The sequence below is a fragment of the Ictalurus furcatus genome, chromosome 24, assembly GCF_023375685.1.
Source record: "Ictalurus furcatus strain D&B chromosome 24, Billie_1.0, whole genome shotgun sequence".
NCBI classification, from domain to species: Eukaryota; Metazoa; Chordata; class Actinopteri; order Siluriformes; family Ictaluridae; genus Ictalurus; species Ictalurus furcatus.
The window spans coordinates 18,630,573-18,649,188 of record NC_071278.1 but is presented as its reverse complement, the minus strand read 5'-3'; the positions used below and the strand labels follow the sequence as shown (position 1 = coordinate 18,649,188).

Here is an 18,616-nt window from a genome sequence, read left to right as displayed (position 1 = left end):
CTGAGTAATTGAGGGTTGGGCCCTTGCCCAAGGGCCCAACAGTAGCTTGGCAGTGCTGGGGCTTGAACGCCTGACCTTCTGATCAGTAACCCAGAGCCTTTAACCACTGAGCCACCACTGCCACTAGGTGGATTGGTGGCTCTAGATTGTCCCTAGGTGTGAATGTGTGTGTGAATGTGTGTGTGCATGGTGTCCTGCAACAGATTGGAGTCCCATTCAAGTTGTATTCCCACCTTACACCCAGTGTTCCTGGTATAAGCTCTGGATCTAGAGTGACCCTGGCCATAAAGAGCTTACTGAAGATAAATGAATGAATCTCTCTAGTTCTGTCTCCAAATAAAAACATTTTTATCTGAAAATGGCTCTTAAGGAAGTTATCATGTAGCAAAACACAATCACTCTTTACACACATTTGTGCTTTTGTCATTGGCTAATGTCATTATGTTCAGGTGATCTGCCGCTAGAGTCACTAAATTGAACACACACCAATAAACATGTTTGCATGACCATAACCATGTACATGTACTACTCAGTATTCCACACAGTATTTGCACTCAAGTTTATTTTTTTTTTACAAATTCTCATGTGTACATGCGACGAATGGCGCTTACACTTTACACAGACTGTTTGGTGCATACACCATGTTAATAACATTTTATGGCATTTGGCAGAGAAATGAGGCCAAGCTAATCATGGGTTAGTTCTGGTATATAGAAGATGAAGTCGCTGGCTTCATGTGTCTCAGAAGAAGCATGAGTTGACCTTCACAAACCAAAAAAAAAAAAGAAGCAGAAGTGGATAGTTATGATGAATAACTTTGGCCTACATAGGAATGTAAATGCAATGAAATAATGCGAGCACATGAAGTGAAGCTTGAGCACCGAACAAATGACTAAACCCGACATAATCAGAATGAGACTTGAAATTAAGATAGTATACTTGAAATATGCGTAGAGAAACGTGCGTTGGGACAAATCCAAGAAATTTAATCAGAGTCCGTAGCAAAGGTCAGAACACAATAATACAAGCCAATCAATTAAACGCAACTGAGGAAAGAGAAACTAGGAAATACAACGAAATACAGTACGGTGATGCAAACTCGGGAAAAGGCTTAGAAATAAAGTAATTAATACCATGGTAAGACTTCGCAAAGAACAGTGACACAGAGACGATATAAAAAGGCAAATTAACACAAAACAAGTGAACACAATCAGGCAACAAGCCAAAGACAGGATGGGGTGAAGAACAGAATGTAAAACAAACACTAGCACATGGCAAACCAACTACTAATGATGGTACTGCTCTTCGCAACACTGTTTATTATCTTTATGTATAATGTCACAGGCAATCTATAAGATGGTGTCCTCTGTGATGAAGATGCCTGAGGACGAGTCCACACCAGAGAAGAGGACTGATAAGATCTTCAGACAAATGGACTTGAACAATGATGGTGAGATAAGAAGCCGGGCTTGGGAAAGGTTTTATTTATTTATTTACTTATTTTTACCCCTCAAACTCTCCACTTCTTGGTCTCTCCACGCAGGTAAGCTCTCTCTGGAGGAGTTCATAAAAGGTGCCAAGAGCGATCCGTCCATCGTGCGGCTGCTGCAGTGCGACCCCAGCAGTGCCTCGCAGTTTTGAGTCCTTTAAGAAACAGCCGCTCTGTGCATGAAGGTTCTCGTCTTTCATTGTTATTTGTGTTCCAGACGGAAGAGTTTTAAGAGAAAAGAAAAAGTACATCAGTTTTACTTTTAGTTTCTTTGAGAAGGGGCACGCATACACCCGAAGAACAAAGACAACACCCGCAAAGACGTCTTCTGTCTGCTGCGCTTCGTCTGTCCGTGTCTCTGAGACCTATCGAGCGCTCGGCTCACGGTGTTTAGACACCGTACTCCAGGCTCCTGGTTTTGGGAAAGACCACTCCCTGGATATTGTGCATGCACTCACACACACTCCTCCCTGCCCTCAGCTCTCTCTCTCATCCTCACGTCTAGCTATCCTGTTTGAATTTTTTTATCCTTCCTTTTTGTTTTCATATAGGTGTGTATATATATGCATATACACAGTATAAACACTTATAAAACATATTAGGAAGCTAGTGTAGATGCCATTTTACTCAGACAGTATTATGTAGCTCACGTAGGTATCCAAATCCATAAAAAAAAAAAAAAAAAAAACCTCCAGCAGACGCAGTGGACTGATGGTAGGATTTGTTTGCTTATGAATATTCATATAGTACGAGAAGGTTTTAGATCCCATCGTTTCATTTTGTTTGATTTGTACTTTGGTTTTGTACATACGTACTGTTTCTAACAAGGTTATTTATTTGTTCTTTTTTTTTTCTTCTTTTCGCCCCGCATGTGGTGTTTTATCACGTTGTGAAACTTGTTTTCATGTCTCTGAAGTCATCAGTGTGGTGTAGTCTTCAGGTCTGCAGCAGTAAACCACTGGTGATCTTACGCTGAAGCAAGATTGAATTTAACTGCTGATCCGAGGTGTGCAGGAGGTCCTTGTGGCGTCATTATCAAGGATTCGCAAAACTCGGAAGAAATATTTCATGACCGTAGTATTATAAGATTCTATCTGCCGTTCCGTTTGAACCCAGATCCGAATCTTTATCGTTCTGAAGTCGTGATTTGCGTCCGGGGAAACGTTCCATGGTGTTCGGAATCAGACGCTTGTAGCACATGCGATTCGAGGCGCTCCGTGTGTGTGTGTGTGTGTGTGTGTGTGAATGTGAGCGTGATGTGCGCATGATTTCTGTGCATGTGTGTGTACTAACTTTATAGTATCACTTCGTGTCGTTAAATAAGGTATGTTTTTGAGGTAATACTGTGTTTTTGAGCCCCAGATTAAGTGGCAAGTCCCCCTACCTCCTGTACGTCACAGGTCCAATTTCATTACGACATCCAACCTGAAATTTGAAAATATCCACAAATCAGTTCCATAATCTGACTCACACCTACACTGAACTAACTATTCTCATAAAGTCGATCCTTTATAAAGTTGCCAACAGTTTTGTATTCATGCCGGATATTTCAATTTGCCCAGGCTACTAACTCGGATACTTTTGTTTTTCCTTCCAATTTTTTAGCTACCTGCAACTGCAAGATTTATTTTTTTTTATTGCAATATATATATATATATAAACACCAAGTACTCCCTAAAATTGTCATTTTAAAATGCCAGAAAAGAATGCGCAATGATTTATGATCACACCTCACTCTTTAAAAAAAATTTGATATTTTTTCTTAATCCAAAAAAAAAAAGAGAGGTTATCACAGTGAGCGCTAGCTCTAAGGGCTTATTTCCACTCTTGATTGAAGGGGTGTATGAAAATATCACTGCTTTCATCTCTCTATTTGGTGTCACAACAACTGAGAGAAAACTTCATCTCCCCTCGGCAACGTTTCAATCCGCCGCCTACGTTTTTGTGTATGGTGATGGAGCTTCGGTCGCTCTTGTATCATTACACTCCCAGCTTTTTGTCTAACTTTCCAAGACATTGCTTCCAAATTTGTACTGAGACTGTACGTGCTTCTGGACCCTTATTGCAATTTCTCTTTTATGTTGCATGAAAACTTCACGTGAAGACATCATGATTGTCCCCTCCTTCTTTACTGAAATTGATGACAAATATATGTACGTGTTTAAAACTTTGTCTGGAGGTGATTTCTATGATGCCAATTGCATAGAAACAGAAAAGAGTTTGAGCAGTGTTAATGTCTTCTGATAGCTGATTGGTCCAGGTCATAGGGTTACATCATTTTACAGTATGTGGTGATGTGTTCTCATGGGACAGACAGCTCACACACATTAATGAGAAGTTTATTAAAACAGACATCAGGAGCAAAATTTATTCACCTAAAATAAATACTTTAATCTGTTTAGCATGTCAGGGTTTTTTTTAGTTTTTTTGCACATTAAATTAATTTTGAAAAAAAAAAAAAAACCCCTTAAAACATTATAATTAAAGAAAATAAATGTACTCATAGTTCACATCTGTTCTAACTGCAGGCACAAGCAGATACAGCGAGCAGGATCACACTTGGCTGGCAGGCAGCACACCAGGCTCCAAGTTTCTCCATCCTGTATTTTACTTCCTTCCAGTGAAGCATTTTTAATTAATTTAAACCAGCCGACGTGGTACACAATCAGTAAACGCTAACGGAATGCACCAGTTGCATGCAGGCGTGCACTCCAGTTTTATTTCCTTCCTAACCTCCGTTCAAGAAGGACCAGAGTTATCAATGTAATACACAGGCTTATAACTAGATCCAGAAGCTGGCCCGGTTGAGTGAGGCTCTGTTGAATTGAGACGAGGCTGCTCTGTTCTGGGCCGAGCGGCTGGAGCTGTAGGGCCGTGATGCTCGCAGCAGCTCATGCTGTTCTGGGGGGCGCACCAGCTCACAGTCTCTATGGCAACAGCGGGGTGGTGGGACATGGCAGGGGATCACTGGGGGCACAGCTGCTCTGAGGGTCTCCACCTGGAAGAAAACACACAGATACACACAGCCTTACAGTAGTGCTGCAGTATGACTCATGCCTCACTGGCTGTGTATACGCCCAATTTCCTCAAACACATGGGGACACATACACAGGATTGCATGTGGGGTTGTTTTTTTTTTAAATCACTATTTAAAAATATCAGTGTGCTAGATGGGTCAAAGCAGATGCCTCGTTTATCAAGATCACACAGAGAATAGTTCATTGGTTCTTGCACATTAAATTTTGAATTGTTGTACGGTCATTAAATTGAGATTTATGGAATTCACAGTGGTAGGTGGTACACCCAAGTGGAAGTAATTAATCTTAATAAATCCCAACTGCTCAGTCACCATGTTCACGTCACGGATTGATTAAATATATAGACACACCTTACACAATTAACCACGTTTGGTACGTAAAAGGTCTCTTCAAGGAATACCCTAAAAAGAAGAACCTTTTCTGAAGCAGAAATAGTAGAGAGTCTTTAAACCTTACAATTGTTGTATTAATGTTAGCAAATGTGATTTAACAAAAAAAAAAAACAACAAAAAAAAAAAAAACCCCATTTCACACTATGGAAACCCGTTCAATTACCATAATTTTCTGAGGGCAGTCACTAGCCACAGTGACATTTTGAAAACCCATGATCGCTGTTCCACATCTGTTGTGCATCAGTGTAGGGGAACTGCAAGTAGGTTGGGCCAAGAGCAACGATGCATTCCAACATAATCATGATGGGAAATACTCTCTAGAACCCCAGCTTCTCTCTGAAAATGTGTCTGTAGCCAAAAACTCTATAATTAAATGTCTTAAGCACGCACAAATATTGCATTTGTGTGCCAACTTGGATCCCAACAGATACAAGTAATTGGTTCTGAAGTGAGAAGCTCCAATCCCTGATAAACCACTCAGAGCTCACAGCTAAGAAACCAGTTCAGTCCCTAAAGATGTGTCAGTGGGCACCAATCTCCAACCACTCAAGAACATTTGTGCTGCATTCATTAACATGCTAACTTGGTTAGTCTTTGAGCTGTAAGCCAAACCACAAACTACGTAATGCAATTAAACTAATTAAAATGTAATGAAACATATACTAATAAAAACTGTGATTGATGACATCAGTAAATCAGTGATTCCAGCCCCATGAAACACACGACTTCATAAAGCTATCCTGATCCAACGCATTGTAACCGCAAGTTCATTCTGTAATGCTGGTATACGCACAGTCTACGTCGTTATATTTTATATAAATAAATAAAATGTATGCAAAACTATGCATAAAAATAAGCATACATGATTTATTCCTTAATGAGGGCCCTGGACCGTCACTAGAACATATCGGGTGGGGCATTCGTGTGGTGGTGAAGATGGTTCAAGACACAAAATCTAGATTACAATGCAATGATGCAAACAACATTGTTTAAAATACCTCAGGATTACATAAAGCCTTATCCTATAATAAACAAACAAAAAAATTCTAAAAAAAAATTATAATAATAATTCTCAGCCTCTGTATTCGTGCATCGTATCTGTTCACACTTCATTTGGTAATTTCCAAAATGAAGTTCTCTTTGCTGTCAGACAAAATTTAAGTGCAAGTTATATTCTAATCGCCACAATAATCTCCACCTGAAACCTACGTTTCTGTGATCAAATCGGTTTACCGAGCCTACGATTATAGCTTCATATAATACATTAATAGGGAATCCTGTCTGCTATTTCAAACATGACACAAACGCATAAAAATAAATAAATAAATAAAAAATAAATCGTCATTATATTTTAGGGCCAGAATATGCAACGAGGTACGTCTTTTTTCAATCCAAAGGCTCTGACTCAAAAGTTTGAAAATCATTTGTAAAATCATGAAATTACGGGAAGCTCAAAGAAAAAGGTGCAAAATTGTCCGTGTAGATTGTTACAGACAAACAAGTTGTATGGAGGCTATGGAACTATAGAGGCTGATGAGTGAGGTGCACGCAGTACGAGTAATCACATGTACCACAGTGTTACACACCGCTCTGGTCTCGCAGTGTATTCTTGTTCTGCGGCGGATGAAAGAGACGGACACGGCACAGCAGCGCCCTGAGACCACAAACTCCACCACACTCATTACGATCAGCGGCACCCACAGGATCAGCGTGGTACCCTGAGAGCACAGAGAGAGGGAGCTGCTTACTGCGTGCGTGCCCACACATGATCGAAACGTTTGATAAGAAGTGGCCAATGTGCGCCAGCAACAATTTCAGCCATAGTGCTAGCAATCGGCTTGCATGGGGCTAGCCAATATGAAGTGAACAGAAGCGAAGAGCATCATTTCACAGTGATGAAAGACACGCTCTCGAAACAAGAGCCGTGCTGTTCTTGTGGAGAAGAGCTGCTGTGAGAGCACGCACAATTTGTTGCAATCAAACTTCCTGTAAGAGAAGGCAGGAAGAAGAAAGAGAAAGGGGGAAAGGAGAGAAGAGGGGGAGATTTCATGGTTTCAGTGGGTACATGAGTGATCCCCAGGAATGATACAGAATCACATAAGCAGCATTTTACCTGCAATGTTAAAAATGCAATTCATTCATTTATATTCAATTCCAGAAATATTGGCACCCTTTGTGAAAATGATGTACAAAATGAACACCACATGCAAGGAGTGATATTGAGTTAACACAGGAGTGTTAAAAGGTTCCAATCTGGCCAAGTAAAATAAATAAATAAATAAATGAAAATAATAATCTCAAATTGTAAAATCATAATTGAATTGAAAAATAAAGCTAGTCGGTTATTCCACTAGGGGGCAAATTAGATCAATAAAGTCAGGGCCATAAATTCATGTTACGGACATCATCAGCTAATAATTCTTCATCAACAAGCTGACAATTTGACAATCCCAATTATGCAAGGAACTACACAGAAAACCATAATCTGGCATGTCTGCTGGGTTTATTATTTTTGTTGGCAATGAATTTGGCAGTCTCTTCAACTGTTTTGTAGGTGATCCATGTTTAATTGGCTTACACTTTAAGAATGTGCACGTTTCAGATAGATACTGATAAATGAATACATTTAAGAGGATTTGTCAGTGTGTTATACATTTACTAAACTGACTGCTTTTGCCCAGCTCACTTGACCTTTGACATAATGTTCATTTAAAAAAAAAAAAAAAAAAAAAAAAAAAAAAAAACACACCATTGTGTTTATATTTATAACTAATGATATTTTTTTGAGAATATCAAACTAGTAGCCCTCTAGACTATTTTATCCCTTCAGGGAGCCCGCACTCAAAAAGAGACCCCTGCTTTATGGTATATAATTTTACCCCATATACTTTATAGTTTTTGCCCCATGAGGGGTGTTAATAATTCTGGAGTCTGTGTATGCATATAAATGTTGTCACAAAGCAAAAACCAGCATCTGTCAAAACTGTGTCATAACTAAGCATTTAGGAGTTGTGTAATGCCATTTTGTTTAATGGATTAAAGACCATTTCTCTGATTTTCTTTGCCTCAGTAAAGCAGATAAAAATCGCAGAACATGAAGTACATCACCATGGAAGTACTTCTTACCCAGTGCACCCCAAGGTCTTTCTCCAGGGATCTACTTCAGCCAAACTAGTTCACAATGTACACCCACTATCACCATATTATGTAAAGAATAATCATGTATTTATTCACTTAACTGAATTGGACGAGGGAGATTACTAACACAACGTAATTTCTGGTTGGTTGCCTTTTTTAAAGAAACTAATGACTTATAATAGAACATATTCCCATAGTGACCTACTGTAATGCCAGACTGTTTACGGTCTGACCAGAGACTCACATAAATGCGTGTGGGGTCAAAGGGACACTCGAAAGTGATGCTGAAGTAGCTCATGTCATCAGGTAAGTTGCAGTGGAGCAGAAGCCCTTTCGTGCCATAAATGAACGTCCAAACCAAAGCGACGAGCAGCCCGACGACGGTAGCAGCAGCCAGCACGCCCCCTACTGCACTCAGCATGCACACCCACCATGTCTGAACAAACAAGAGGCATTAAGGTAAACAGTTCAATGAGGCAGCTTTCTGCTGCTACACACCAAAGAGTCAAAACTTATTACTTCCTAATATTCAGACACTAGTACCACACAGATTGATTTATCCTGTTATTAGAGAACATTGTTCCACTCTTTACAGTTTATTTATAAAATACTATTAGAATCTCTCATTATTAAGGACTAGTAGAAAAATTTAAGCACTCTAATGTTTTGATGATGTGATGACGGGTATTTTGCGACAACATAGTGTGAATGAGCTGTTACTATAGGTAATGATAGCATTAATAAATTAGGTTTATATTAACGTATTTATTCTATCATTTATGTTACAGCTGTAACTATTGACAGTCATGTTGTACAAAATCAATCAACACATTCTGAATGGACAATTTAACAATTAACCTCTGTTAGACGAAAAATTATCTGACCATCATTTGGGTGTGACATAACACGCACTAATATAATTATATATATATATTTTATATATATATATATATATATATATATATATATATATATATATATATATATATATATATATATATATATAAAATTCCAGCACCGCAGTGTAAAATGCCTTCTTGCATCCCGCAAGATGGGCTGGTTTGAATATTTCAGAAACTGCTGATCTGGGCTTTTCACCGCCAACAGTGAGCTACTCTCCTCACCACAGTTGTAAAGCGTGGTTATTCGAGTTGTCGTAGCCTTACGGTCAGTTCGAATCAGACAGGCCTTTCTCCTCTGACCTCTCATTAACAAAGTGTTTCCACACACAGAACTGCCACTGACTGGATGGTTTTTTTTTTTGTTTTTTTTTGCTCCCTTCGGTCTAAAATCTAGCAACTGTTAGGTATGAAAATTAGTACAGGAGCTTCTGAAATACTCAAATCAGGGAAACCATCACCAGCAGCCATTCCACAATCAAGGTCACGGAGATCACATTCTGCACACAAGAAATCAGTGGTATTTATCCAAAAATAAAAAAATAATACAGTATAATAAATAATATTTTTATATATATATATATATATATATATATATATATATATATATATATATATATATATATATATATATATATATATATATATATATATAAAAAAAAAATACACACAAAGTTACTTTTTTCTCTGCAAACTCTGTTCTATGCTGCAGATTTTATTGCCTCTACATTTAAAAAAAAAAAACAAACAAAAAAAACCCAAATTTGTTTACATTCACCTGCTAAGCCACCATTTTGCTATACTCAATTTTATGTATACTGCCCCACGCCAAATTTACATACACCCAGCTTCATTTTTATGTATCAGATGTGGTACATAATTCATTACTACTATTTAAAATAAATAAAATAAAATAAGTTACTTTACTGACTATTAGTGACTTTGTACAAACACCACAAGAGGGCAACAGCACAAATAAAACAAGCACACAAATGCAAATTTGAAGTACAGCTGTGTCCAAAAGATAAACATGTCTGCAAGTCAGTGTTTTTATGAACAAACCATCATTATGATTGAAGAGGACTGAACAATCAGACAGCTTAACAGATTCCTTTATTCAGGCTTACCAGGACTCGGTTCTTCTCATTTTTGGAAAAGACTATAGTGAGTATTCCAACCAAGATTCCCTGTGGAGACATTAAGGAGAGAAATAAAGGCTATAAAGAATAAAGAAACTGCATCGTAGCTGTAAAATTTCTATTCCGATCAGATTTATTCTGTTGAAACTGTGAAATGGATTATAAGGTAGGTCTACCTCCACCCCTGTGGAGCAATAATGGTCAAATGGTGGTGGTTATGCAAAACCCAGTGAGCATGAAGATTTTAAAAGATTTTGAAGAATCCTAGCTTAAAAGACTTAAAAGGTTAAGGATGTTTACATGTTGTCCAGAGTGAAATGTTTTAATACATAGAAAAGAAAAGAAAAAAAGACAGTGATCATATACAAGGCATTCAATTTAAAATGGATTCAGAAAGGAGGTGTATTCAGGGGACGAATCAACGAATCAAGGATCAGACAATAAAGTTGTCGTATGGTCCTGAGTTCAGTCAGGCCACACAGGACCAGTTAAGGATGTCTATTGGTGCTCAGTGGGTAAGATGGAAGTGTTTGTTTGCTCTGGCATGTCTCACCACAAGTCCAGCCGTTAGAGCCAAAATGTTGGAGATGGCGTACTCCAGTGTCTGAGTGTCGAGGGTGATGTGCCTCAACACTGTGCCATGGACCAGGGCCGCCAACAGGAAATTCACATGGCCCACCAACACCATACACAGACCCATCTTCATTAAAGACATGGGCTCATGAGGACGGGTAAAGGACACTCCTGAGACAGAAACACATGCACAAGCTGTTAACGGCTACAAACTGAGAAGTTTAAAAGAACGCTGCAGCGTTTTCAATTTCATCTTCTGCATCAGTAATGCATGGAAGATTAGCACACAGGAATTTCAACGGAGGTCCTCGTTAAAAACACAACAGCTGACTGAAAACTCCATGAAGTCCAATGGCAGTTGCTGAATTCCATATATAAAAACATGGAAAGTGTGCAACTGTATAACTCAAATTCAAAGTTACTATTCGTATAAAGATCTTTGAAAGTGACAGACATGACAGTCTAGTTTTATCAAAGTGTTGAATACTGGAGTAAAATTTGTGTGTGTGCAAACAGTGTCTGAATTTCCTGGAAGCAAAAGACACCAGTTATGTGCTCAGTGCCACTGCATTGACTATCTTAAGGATGCAGTGTCTGAATCGGCCATCCACTTCACTGACTGCCAACACAAACCTAGAAACAGCTCACTACTCACAAAAGCCCATTTATGGTGATGACTGAAACATACCAGAAAACCAAGAAAGCAATGAGTCCCTTTCTAGGTGAAGTACTGACTTGGTGGCAGACGTGGCTGGAATCAATAAGCTGAAGCCTCAAAAGCCGACTAACATCCTCCAGAAGAGCCCGCTCTCTAATGCAAGGGTGTCCAATCATATCCAGAAAGGGCAGATATGGGTGCAGGTTTTCGTTCTAATCAAGCAGAAGACACACCTGAGTCTACTGAAAGCCAAGAACTGATTAAACATGTGGAATCAGGTGTGGCTCCTGCTTGATTGGAATGAAAACCTTCATCATGACTCACCCCTGTCCCTCTTATGGATTGTGTTGTTGCTATAACCCAATAAGTTCATGCTCTCTTTGATAGGAGACGTGATTGTAAGGGTGGACACCTTGACAATACTTCCTTGTTCAACAGAAGCATTGCAGTCTGTCCATTTCTAGATTTGAGAGGGTGAACTGGTTCCTAAAAAAAAAAAAAAAAAAAAAAAAAAAAAACACCCTTCCTTTGTGCATGCTAATGTCATCAGATGTATTTCATACTTTGCAACCATGACTGGTCCTTTTAAATGTTTCCATTGCCCCAGAACACTGATGCCTTAAAAAAAAAAAAAAAAGGTTTACCCTATACGGACAGGCATTTCAATTCAAAAAGGTCGACTCTTAGGCCTCTCTTTGGCCATTGGTGTTTTCGAAATGTAAGCAAGCAGCCTGGTCACTGGAAGCATTAGGATACCACTCTACAGACGACTCGTATCCATGCACCCCCACTAAGGAGCAGGCTTGTCAGGACATATCCAACTTCCTCTCATACACGGCAGCGCTTGGTCTCAACATGAACTCAGAAAAGAGCTTCTTCACTCAGACACTAGTCACACAATTAAGACATGAAACATGGGGAAAGGTTTGGCAAGGTGCAGAAAGTCTGTGCTACTGTTGTCTGGAGATCACCATGCACTACAAGGTTCTACAAAGTTAACGTCATAATTTGCTTTAACCCCAGTGCATCAGTCATCTCTAAACACCATTCCATATAGGTTATGCAGATGATTCTCACCAGCCCTAGCAAATTACAAGGGGTGAAGGACCCATGTACCGGAGGTTCTACAAGAAGTTCTGCATAACAGATAGGGTTCCTTGTCAGATGGCGATGGCTGTAACGACAGCATTATTTATTGCCAATACTATGTCTAACGGCACTTTCTAGTAGTGTTGAAAAAGGTATGCGGGTAACGTTCACTGCCTCTGGCGGTTATCTAGGGTTCATTAAACCACAGTTACATACAGTACATTACGAGAGTTTTTAGTTCTTTTCTCAGTAAAGGGAAAAGTATCAAGATTTTAATATTCATACACATGTGCTCAAAAACGATCTGTTCTTAGCCAGCAGTAGTTTTAAAATTATTATACTCTCTCTTTTTAGAGAGTAAGCCAGTCTAGCAACTTAAACTCAAAGAAACGAAAGACAAATTCATTCAATTCCACTTCAGTTTAAAATATATAGAATTACCTGCAGGTCACAGCTACCAGCAGACACACTTAATACGGGCTTTAACGATCAGTTTTAAGTTTAGAAACAAGCTAAACTATTGAGTTACTGCATAGCCAGCTAAATACATAGATAATTGCCAATAAACAGCACAAATCCAGAACCCTAGAAAACGGAACGGCTTGATTCTTTATTGTTTTTAACAAGGACTATTACAATAGGAAGTTAAAATGAACGCAGTTTAACTGGTTTGTTGAGCAGAACAGATGACACAGCAATTCAAAACACAATAAGGAGAAAGTTCATTCTAAGGACGTCACACTTCATACTCGTCATAAATTAGGCAGAATATCTCCCACCGGTTCTGGCAGTAAGCTGCTAAAGCCCTGAACTACAGAAGTGAGACCATGTGGATTATTTTCCGTCCAAAAAAAAAAAAAAAAAAAATCACAGAAAAAACCAGGACAGCAAGTCTAGTATTGATCCCACAGTGAGGTCAGGATAAAGACTGCTGCATCAAAAATGTCATCTCTATTAATCATTACACACCCTCAGTGAACATAGTGTGCTCTTCAGCCTTAACTGAAAATGTTCATTTCATTTCTGGGAACAGAATATTAGATGACCAGTGAATATTAGAAGAAACTTGACCGGTGCAGGTAATTATTAAGTGCATTGGGAGAATAAAAGAGAGAGCAGGCTGTAAGTGTTTGTTTTAGTGCAATGGTTGCAACACAACTTTGCACACAGTTACAAAGTGTACCAAATGAATCAGAACACAGATGCAGGTTCTGCAGCATTTATCTCGAAGAGATCTAAACACACAATAAAGGGAATAAAGTTTATCAAACTGATTTGCAGCAGCTTTTGTTTACAAAATCTGCTCCAGAACCATAACAATATACCCCCCCCCCCCCATTTGAATGTACTATTAAATTGTTGTTGGGCCTTAGTAAATTACTGATCAAACTACCTTGAACAGTGACTCTAGTACTTCATTTGAGTTAAGATGAACATCCCGCGCCAGTAATCAGTATTTTGGGTATATGTTTAGTGCTCACCTGAATGATCCATTTTATCCTGAGTCTTCAGTGGCAGTTAAATCATCATAAATAAAGTTATACACAAACCTCCCACACGACGACGGAAATGTACACAAAGCTTCACATGTGAGGCTCCACACCAGACCTGAACCGATTCAGCAGCTAAAGACACGCTGAGTGGCATGCAGACTCCAGCGGCTATAAATAGTGCGCATGCGCTGAAGACGCCTTTTTTTTTTGTTCCATGTCAGACTAGCATGTTCGCTCTGTTGACTGTTGATTTGGAAAATGACTCATTTTTAGTGATTTGTGATTTAAAAAATATATATATATTTCAGTGATACACTAAAAGGATTCGAATCTTTTAGTCAATGATTCACTCAGGTTCAGGTTCAAAAATATTTAAGTGACTCCTAAAGTTTTCAAAAAAAAAAAAAAAAAGTTTGTGCCGCCTAACGTTTATTATCATCATTCTGTCTAAAATAAAGTGTGTGATAATTTCAGCATTAGGATAATAATGTGTGACTAACTCTTAATTTGCTGTGATCTCATATAGTCAGTTAGCTACCTATAATTTAAGGATTTTCCCACATCTGATTATTCACAGTTATTTTAAGCATGAATGTTCGACCATTTAAAAAGACTTATATTAAAAAATGATTTATTATATTTTCATGCCTTGTATTTTCATGCCTTCACACAGATGTATTTAGATATGTGAATGCTTCTGTAAATTTCTTTAAAGCACACCTATTATGGTTTTGAAACGTGCCTAATTTTGTTTTAGAGGTCTCATGCAATAGATTTACATGCATGCAAGGTAAAAAAAAAACAAAACAAACAAACAAAAAAAAAAACACTTTAATGTGCTCATAATTTAATTTGCAGTATTACCTTTCTTTTCCCCAGTGTCAAAAACGACTCGTCCAATGGTCCGTACTAAAGGATTTATTCTAAACTTCTCCTTTCAGAGAGCATACTCTGCTCTGATTGGTCACATGTGCCAGTCTGTTGTGATTGGTCCACTGCTGTCAGCGAGCAGCCGATGTAGACCAGAGGTGGGGCTTTTTGTTACAAACCTAAGTAGGTTAGTACAGGAAGTAAGTCTGGAATGACTAAAGACTCCTTTCAGCTGTTCAGAATCGGTTTCTTCTTTTGGGAGTCAATAACTCTGTTTGTCGTGCACTTTGATTTTTGAAACTTTTTACATTCACAAACAGCTCTATAATACACTACATGAAAGGTAATATTTGAAAAACCGTAATAGGTGCACTTTAATTATGCACTTCGTACCATACCCCTCACATTAAGAACGTATCGTTCTGTTTTTTAATCTTGCAGTTCATTTAGCACTTTTGCCTTGCACCTCCAGGGTTGGGGATTTTAATCCCAGCTCTGGCCTGTGTGTTGCATGTTCTCCCCGTGCTTTGGGTGTTTCCTCTGGGTACTCCAGTTTCCTCCCCCAGTGCAAAAGACATGTGGTGTGGGCTGATTGGCATTTCCAAATTGTCCACAGTGTGTGATGTGTGTGAGACCGCACCTTACGATGGGTTGGCACCCCATCTAGGGCGTCCCCCCCTTGTGCCCTGGGACCCTGTGTAGGATAAGAGGTAGATGGAAAATGGATGCATGGATGGGTTATGGCTTAATTAAACTCAGTTTAAACACCAGGTTAAACTCATTCTAATAATTTGGTGGAAGAGGAGGACGATTTGAGTCTTAACGAAAAGATTTTGACTGTACATCTGCAAAAACTGAATGAACCCTAAACCAGCACCACTGCTCCAGATAATCAGTCTACCTGAGTACACGGATTAGATACGGCTGATAAATCTTGAACTTGATTTCCTGCAGATCCTTCTGTACTTTCCCTCTCAAATGCACATATTTGGATACTAAGAAAAAGCATATATCCACTGCTCATCACATGGTGGAGAAAACAATCTGTTTCTTTAAAAGAATTTAATAAAATTGTAAAATAAATAAATAAAATAAAATAATAATAATAATAATAATAATAATAATAATAATAATAATATACAGTGTACTTAGTGTTAGAGGGTGCCCCCCTCTGTTTTATGTTTTAACAGAAGCACTTGACATTTTTCTCTGTAATACATAAAAAGACACGGGTAAATGATAAATTGTTTACTTATTTGATTTATTGTTTTATTCATATTACAAAAAGTGTCCACTATCGTCTTCTGGTAGCTTATAAACAGTGAAGACCAATAACTACAATAAATCAATTTAATAATAATAATAATAATAATAATAATAATAATAATACATTTATACATTCTAATTTTGTGTCCAAAGTGCTTTACCTGATAAATGATCAAGCAAATTATTCTACACTCATATTATGTATGCTAATTAGTATTAATGTATTAGCTTTAAATATATAATAATTACTACAAATCATGAAAAATAATCTATATGATTCAAAGATTAGAGAAAAATGCAAGAATTATGAACAGATTTGGATACATAAGTACATTTATATCTGCACTTAAAAAAACCGTATCTCTAATATTTTCTGGAACACTCTTCCAGATTTTAGGGATGATATTACAAAAACATTTTCCACCAGCCGAGCTGGTGTCTCTGACCTAATGATGTTCATAATAAATGCTAATTAATTACTTTCACTTTAGTATAGTAACATTAGCATATTTACTTGGCCAAAACAGTTATATAATAGTACAATCATAAAAATCAATAACAACTTAACTTCAAATAACAATTTTGTGTATTAAAATGATATCTTTTGCTTGAGTCTTTCATTTTTAAGATTGCTTTTCTACCTTCTCAGGACACGCTAACTTGTAGTCTATCGTATTCATTGGCATATTACATTCATCACATTCTGACTCTGCACACCTCGTGCGTCTGGTGACGTGGGTCCCTTTGTGAGTGAGATGCAGAATGTGCATGGCAATCAAGTAGAAGATCTCTGCCACGTTCAGTATTATGCAGAGAGCTGAGGCCCCTACCATGAAGTACGTGAAGACCCTTTTCTCAGTGGGTCGTGCTATGTAGCATGTCACCTGTCTGCAGGGTTCGACGTCGCACACCACGCTGCGAGGCATGTCAAAGTTGTTGTAGATCATGTGCAACAGGTAGAGGAATCCCACCTCTACACCCGTCTTGACAAACAGGCTAATGAGATATGTCCACCACAGACCGCCATGTTTCTGCCCAGGATTGTCATAGAGCTTGGCCTCGTCACCATGCGTGAGGCGGTATTTGCGCTCACGATCTTCACGGTACCACACATGCATTACAACCAAGAAGGAAGGGCAGGTGACAAAGATGAGCTGTAAGGCCCAGAGCCGTGTGTGTATAATGGGGAAGAAGTAGTTGTAGCAGGCATTGGGGCAGCCAGGTCTTTTGGTGTCGCAGTCAAAATCCTTTTGGTCATCGACCCACACACGCTCAGCAGCCACCACAAACACCATGACGCGGAACACGAACACCACAGACAGCCAGATGCGTCCAAAACCTGTGGAGTATTTATTCACCCCACTGAGGAGGGATTCAAGAGTTTTCCAATCCATCTTATGTGGGTTGGAAAAGTTTCGAGAAGCGACAGTCCAAGATTATTCTGTTCTTTAGGGAATCAATGAAGCTGTAGAAGTTACCTTCTGAGGGTACAACTGATTGACAGCAGTCATAGGAAACCTTTATAAACTAATACAAAAAAAAAAAATCTCATTATTGCATACCGCAGTTACAAAATAGTTCAATAAAATTTCAAACAGTTTTGATTAAACAATGATCAGCAATATTTTAACCTGAATATGTAAACTATATCAGTTCCTACTGGAAACTATTATTAAAGTCCACTACTATTAGAATACAAACATTAATCACATCACAGGTTTCCAACGCTGGTGCCAGAGTACTCTCTTCTACACATTTGAGTGTTTTTCTTCCTCTAAGAAACCTAATTCAACTAATCAGCTAATTAACAGCACAGTCTGAGTTGAATTAGGTTTGTAAGAGCAGAAAAAACACTCAAATGTAAAGGACAGCGTGTACTCCAGGACCAGGGTTGGAAAGCTGCGCATTACAAGACCACTGCTGTCTTTTTAATACCTAAGAAAATGACATACCAATGTGTGAAATCCCAATTTTATTTTGCATAAAACAATATACAGACAATAAAAATAGCCAAGGTGTCATACCTATAATGTTGTTTGATCCACCGATTTAAGTCTGATTACTAGATCTTTTTGACCTGCTCACCAGCTCACCAACTCCCTCTCAAACATGTGTTCTCTCTTACACTGAGTACTAGCAATTTGTGTGTCCACGGGTGTTTCAGAAAGAGGTGTGGTTTCGGCACTTTAAAACTTTATCTTGACATTGCCTTGATATGGGAGAAAACTTTTAAAGCGACATAACAGATCCACTATAATACAGTTTTGGGTAAAAAAAAAAAAGACAATAATGCTGTGCATTAGCTTTACTGTATTCAGTTGGATTTATCAATCTAATACATTCGATAACAGGGGCATGGTGGCTGTGTGGTTAGCATGTTTGTCTTGCACTTCCAGGGTTGGGGTTCTAATCCGACCTGCACCCTTTTGTGCATGTTTGCATCTTCTCCTTGTGTTTCGGGGGTTTCCTCCAGGTGCTCCAGTTTCCTTCCCCAGTCCAAAGACATGCATTGTAGGTTGATTTCCAGATTGTTGACAGTGTATGAATGTGTGTGCAATTTTGCCCAGCGATG

At 38.5% G+C, this 18,616-nt stretch overlaps 3 protein-coding genes across 6 annotated transcripts in view; 1 reads left to right on the top strand and 2 right to left on the bottom strand.

The window, feature by feature from the left end:
* Positions 1-3,952, top strand: part of hpca (hippocalcin) — a 41,418-nt gene extending 37,466 nt beyond the window's left edge. For both annotated transcript variants that reach the window (XM_053612585.1, XM_053612586.1), the window contains exons 4-5: positions 1,345-1,450; positions 1,544-3,952. In XM_053612585.1, the coding sequence (XP_053468560.1) occupies positions 1,345-1,450; positions 1,544-1,641 (204 nt within the window). In that variant the 3' untranslated portion in view covers positions 1,642-3,952. The remainder of the gene's footprint in view (positions 1-1,344; positions 1,451-1,543) is intronic.
* tmem54b (transmembrane protein 54b) lies at positions 3,813-14,071 on the bottom strand. 3 transcript variants are annotated; one of them, XM_053612582.1, is made up of 6 exons: positions 13,897-14,066; positions 10,649-10,839; positions 10,084-10,143; positions 8,302-8,493; positions 6,491-6,637; positions 3,813-4,487 (listed from the first exon to the last, which is right to left on the bottom strand). In XM_053612582.1, the coding sequence occupies exons 1-6, from the start codon at positions 13,907-13,909 to the stop codon at positions 4,272-4,274; spliced, it is 819 nt and encodes a 272-aa protein (XP_053468557.1). In that variant the 5' UTR covers positions 13,910-14,066; the 3' UTR covers positions 3,813-4,271. The 3 variants fall into 3 exon arrangements, with proteins under 3 accessions (XP_053468557.1, XP_053468558.1, XP_053468559.1); XM_053612583.1 differs by having other exon boundaries at positions 6,506-6,637; positions 13,897-14,051; XM_053612584.1 differs by lacking the exon at positions 6,491-6,637 and having other exon boundaries at positions 13,897-14,071.
* Positions 14,072-16,211: 2,140 nt separating this feature from the next.
* LOC128600424 (gap junction beta-3 protein-like) lies at positions 16,212-18,169 on the bottom strand. The gene is made up of 2 exons (XM_053612907.1): positions 18,069-18,169; positions 16,212-17,571 (listed from the first exon to the last, which is right to left on the bottom strand). The coding sequence occupies exon 2, from the start codon at positions 17,436-17,438 to the stop codon at positions 16,668-16,670; it is 771 nt and encodes a 256-aa protein (XP_053468882.1). The 5' UTR covers positions 17,439-17,571; positions 18,069-18,169; the 3' UTR covers positions 16,212-16,667.
* Positions 18,170-18,616: the final 447 nt, after the last annotated feature.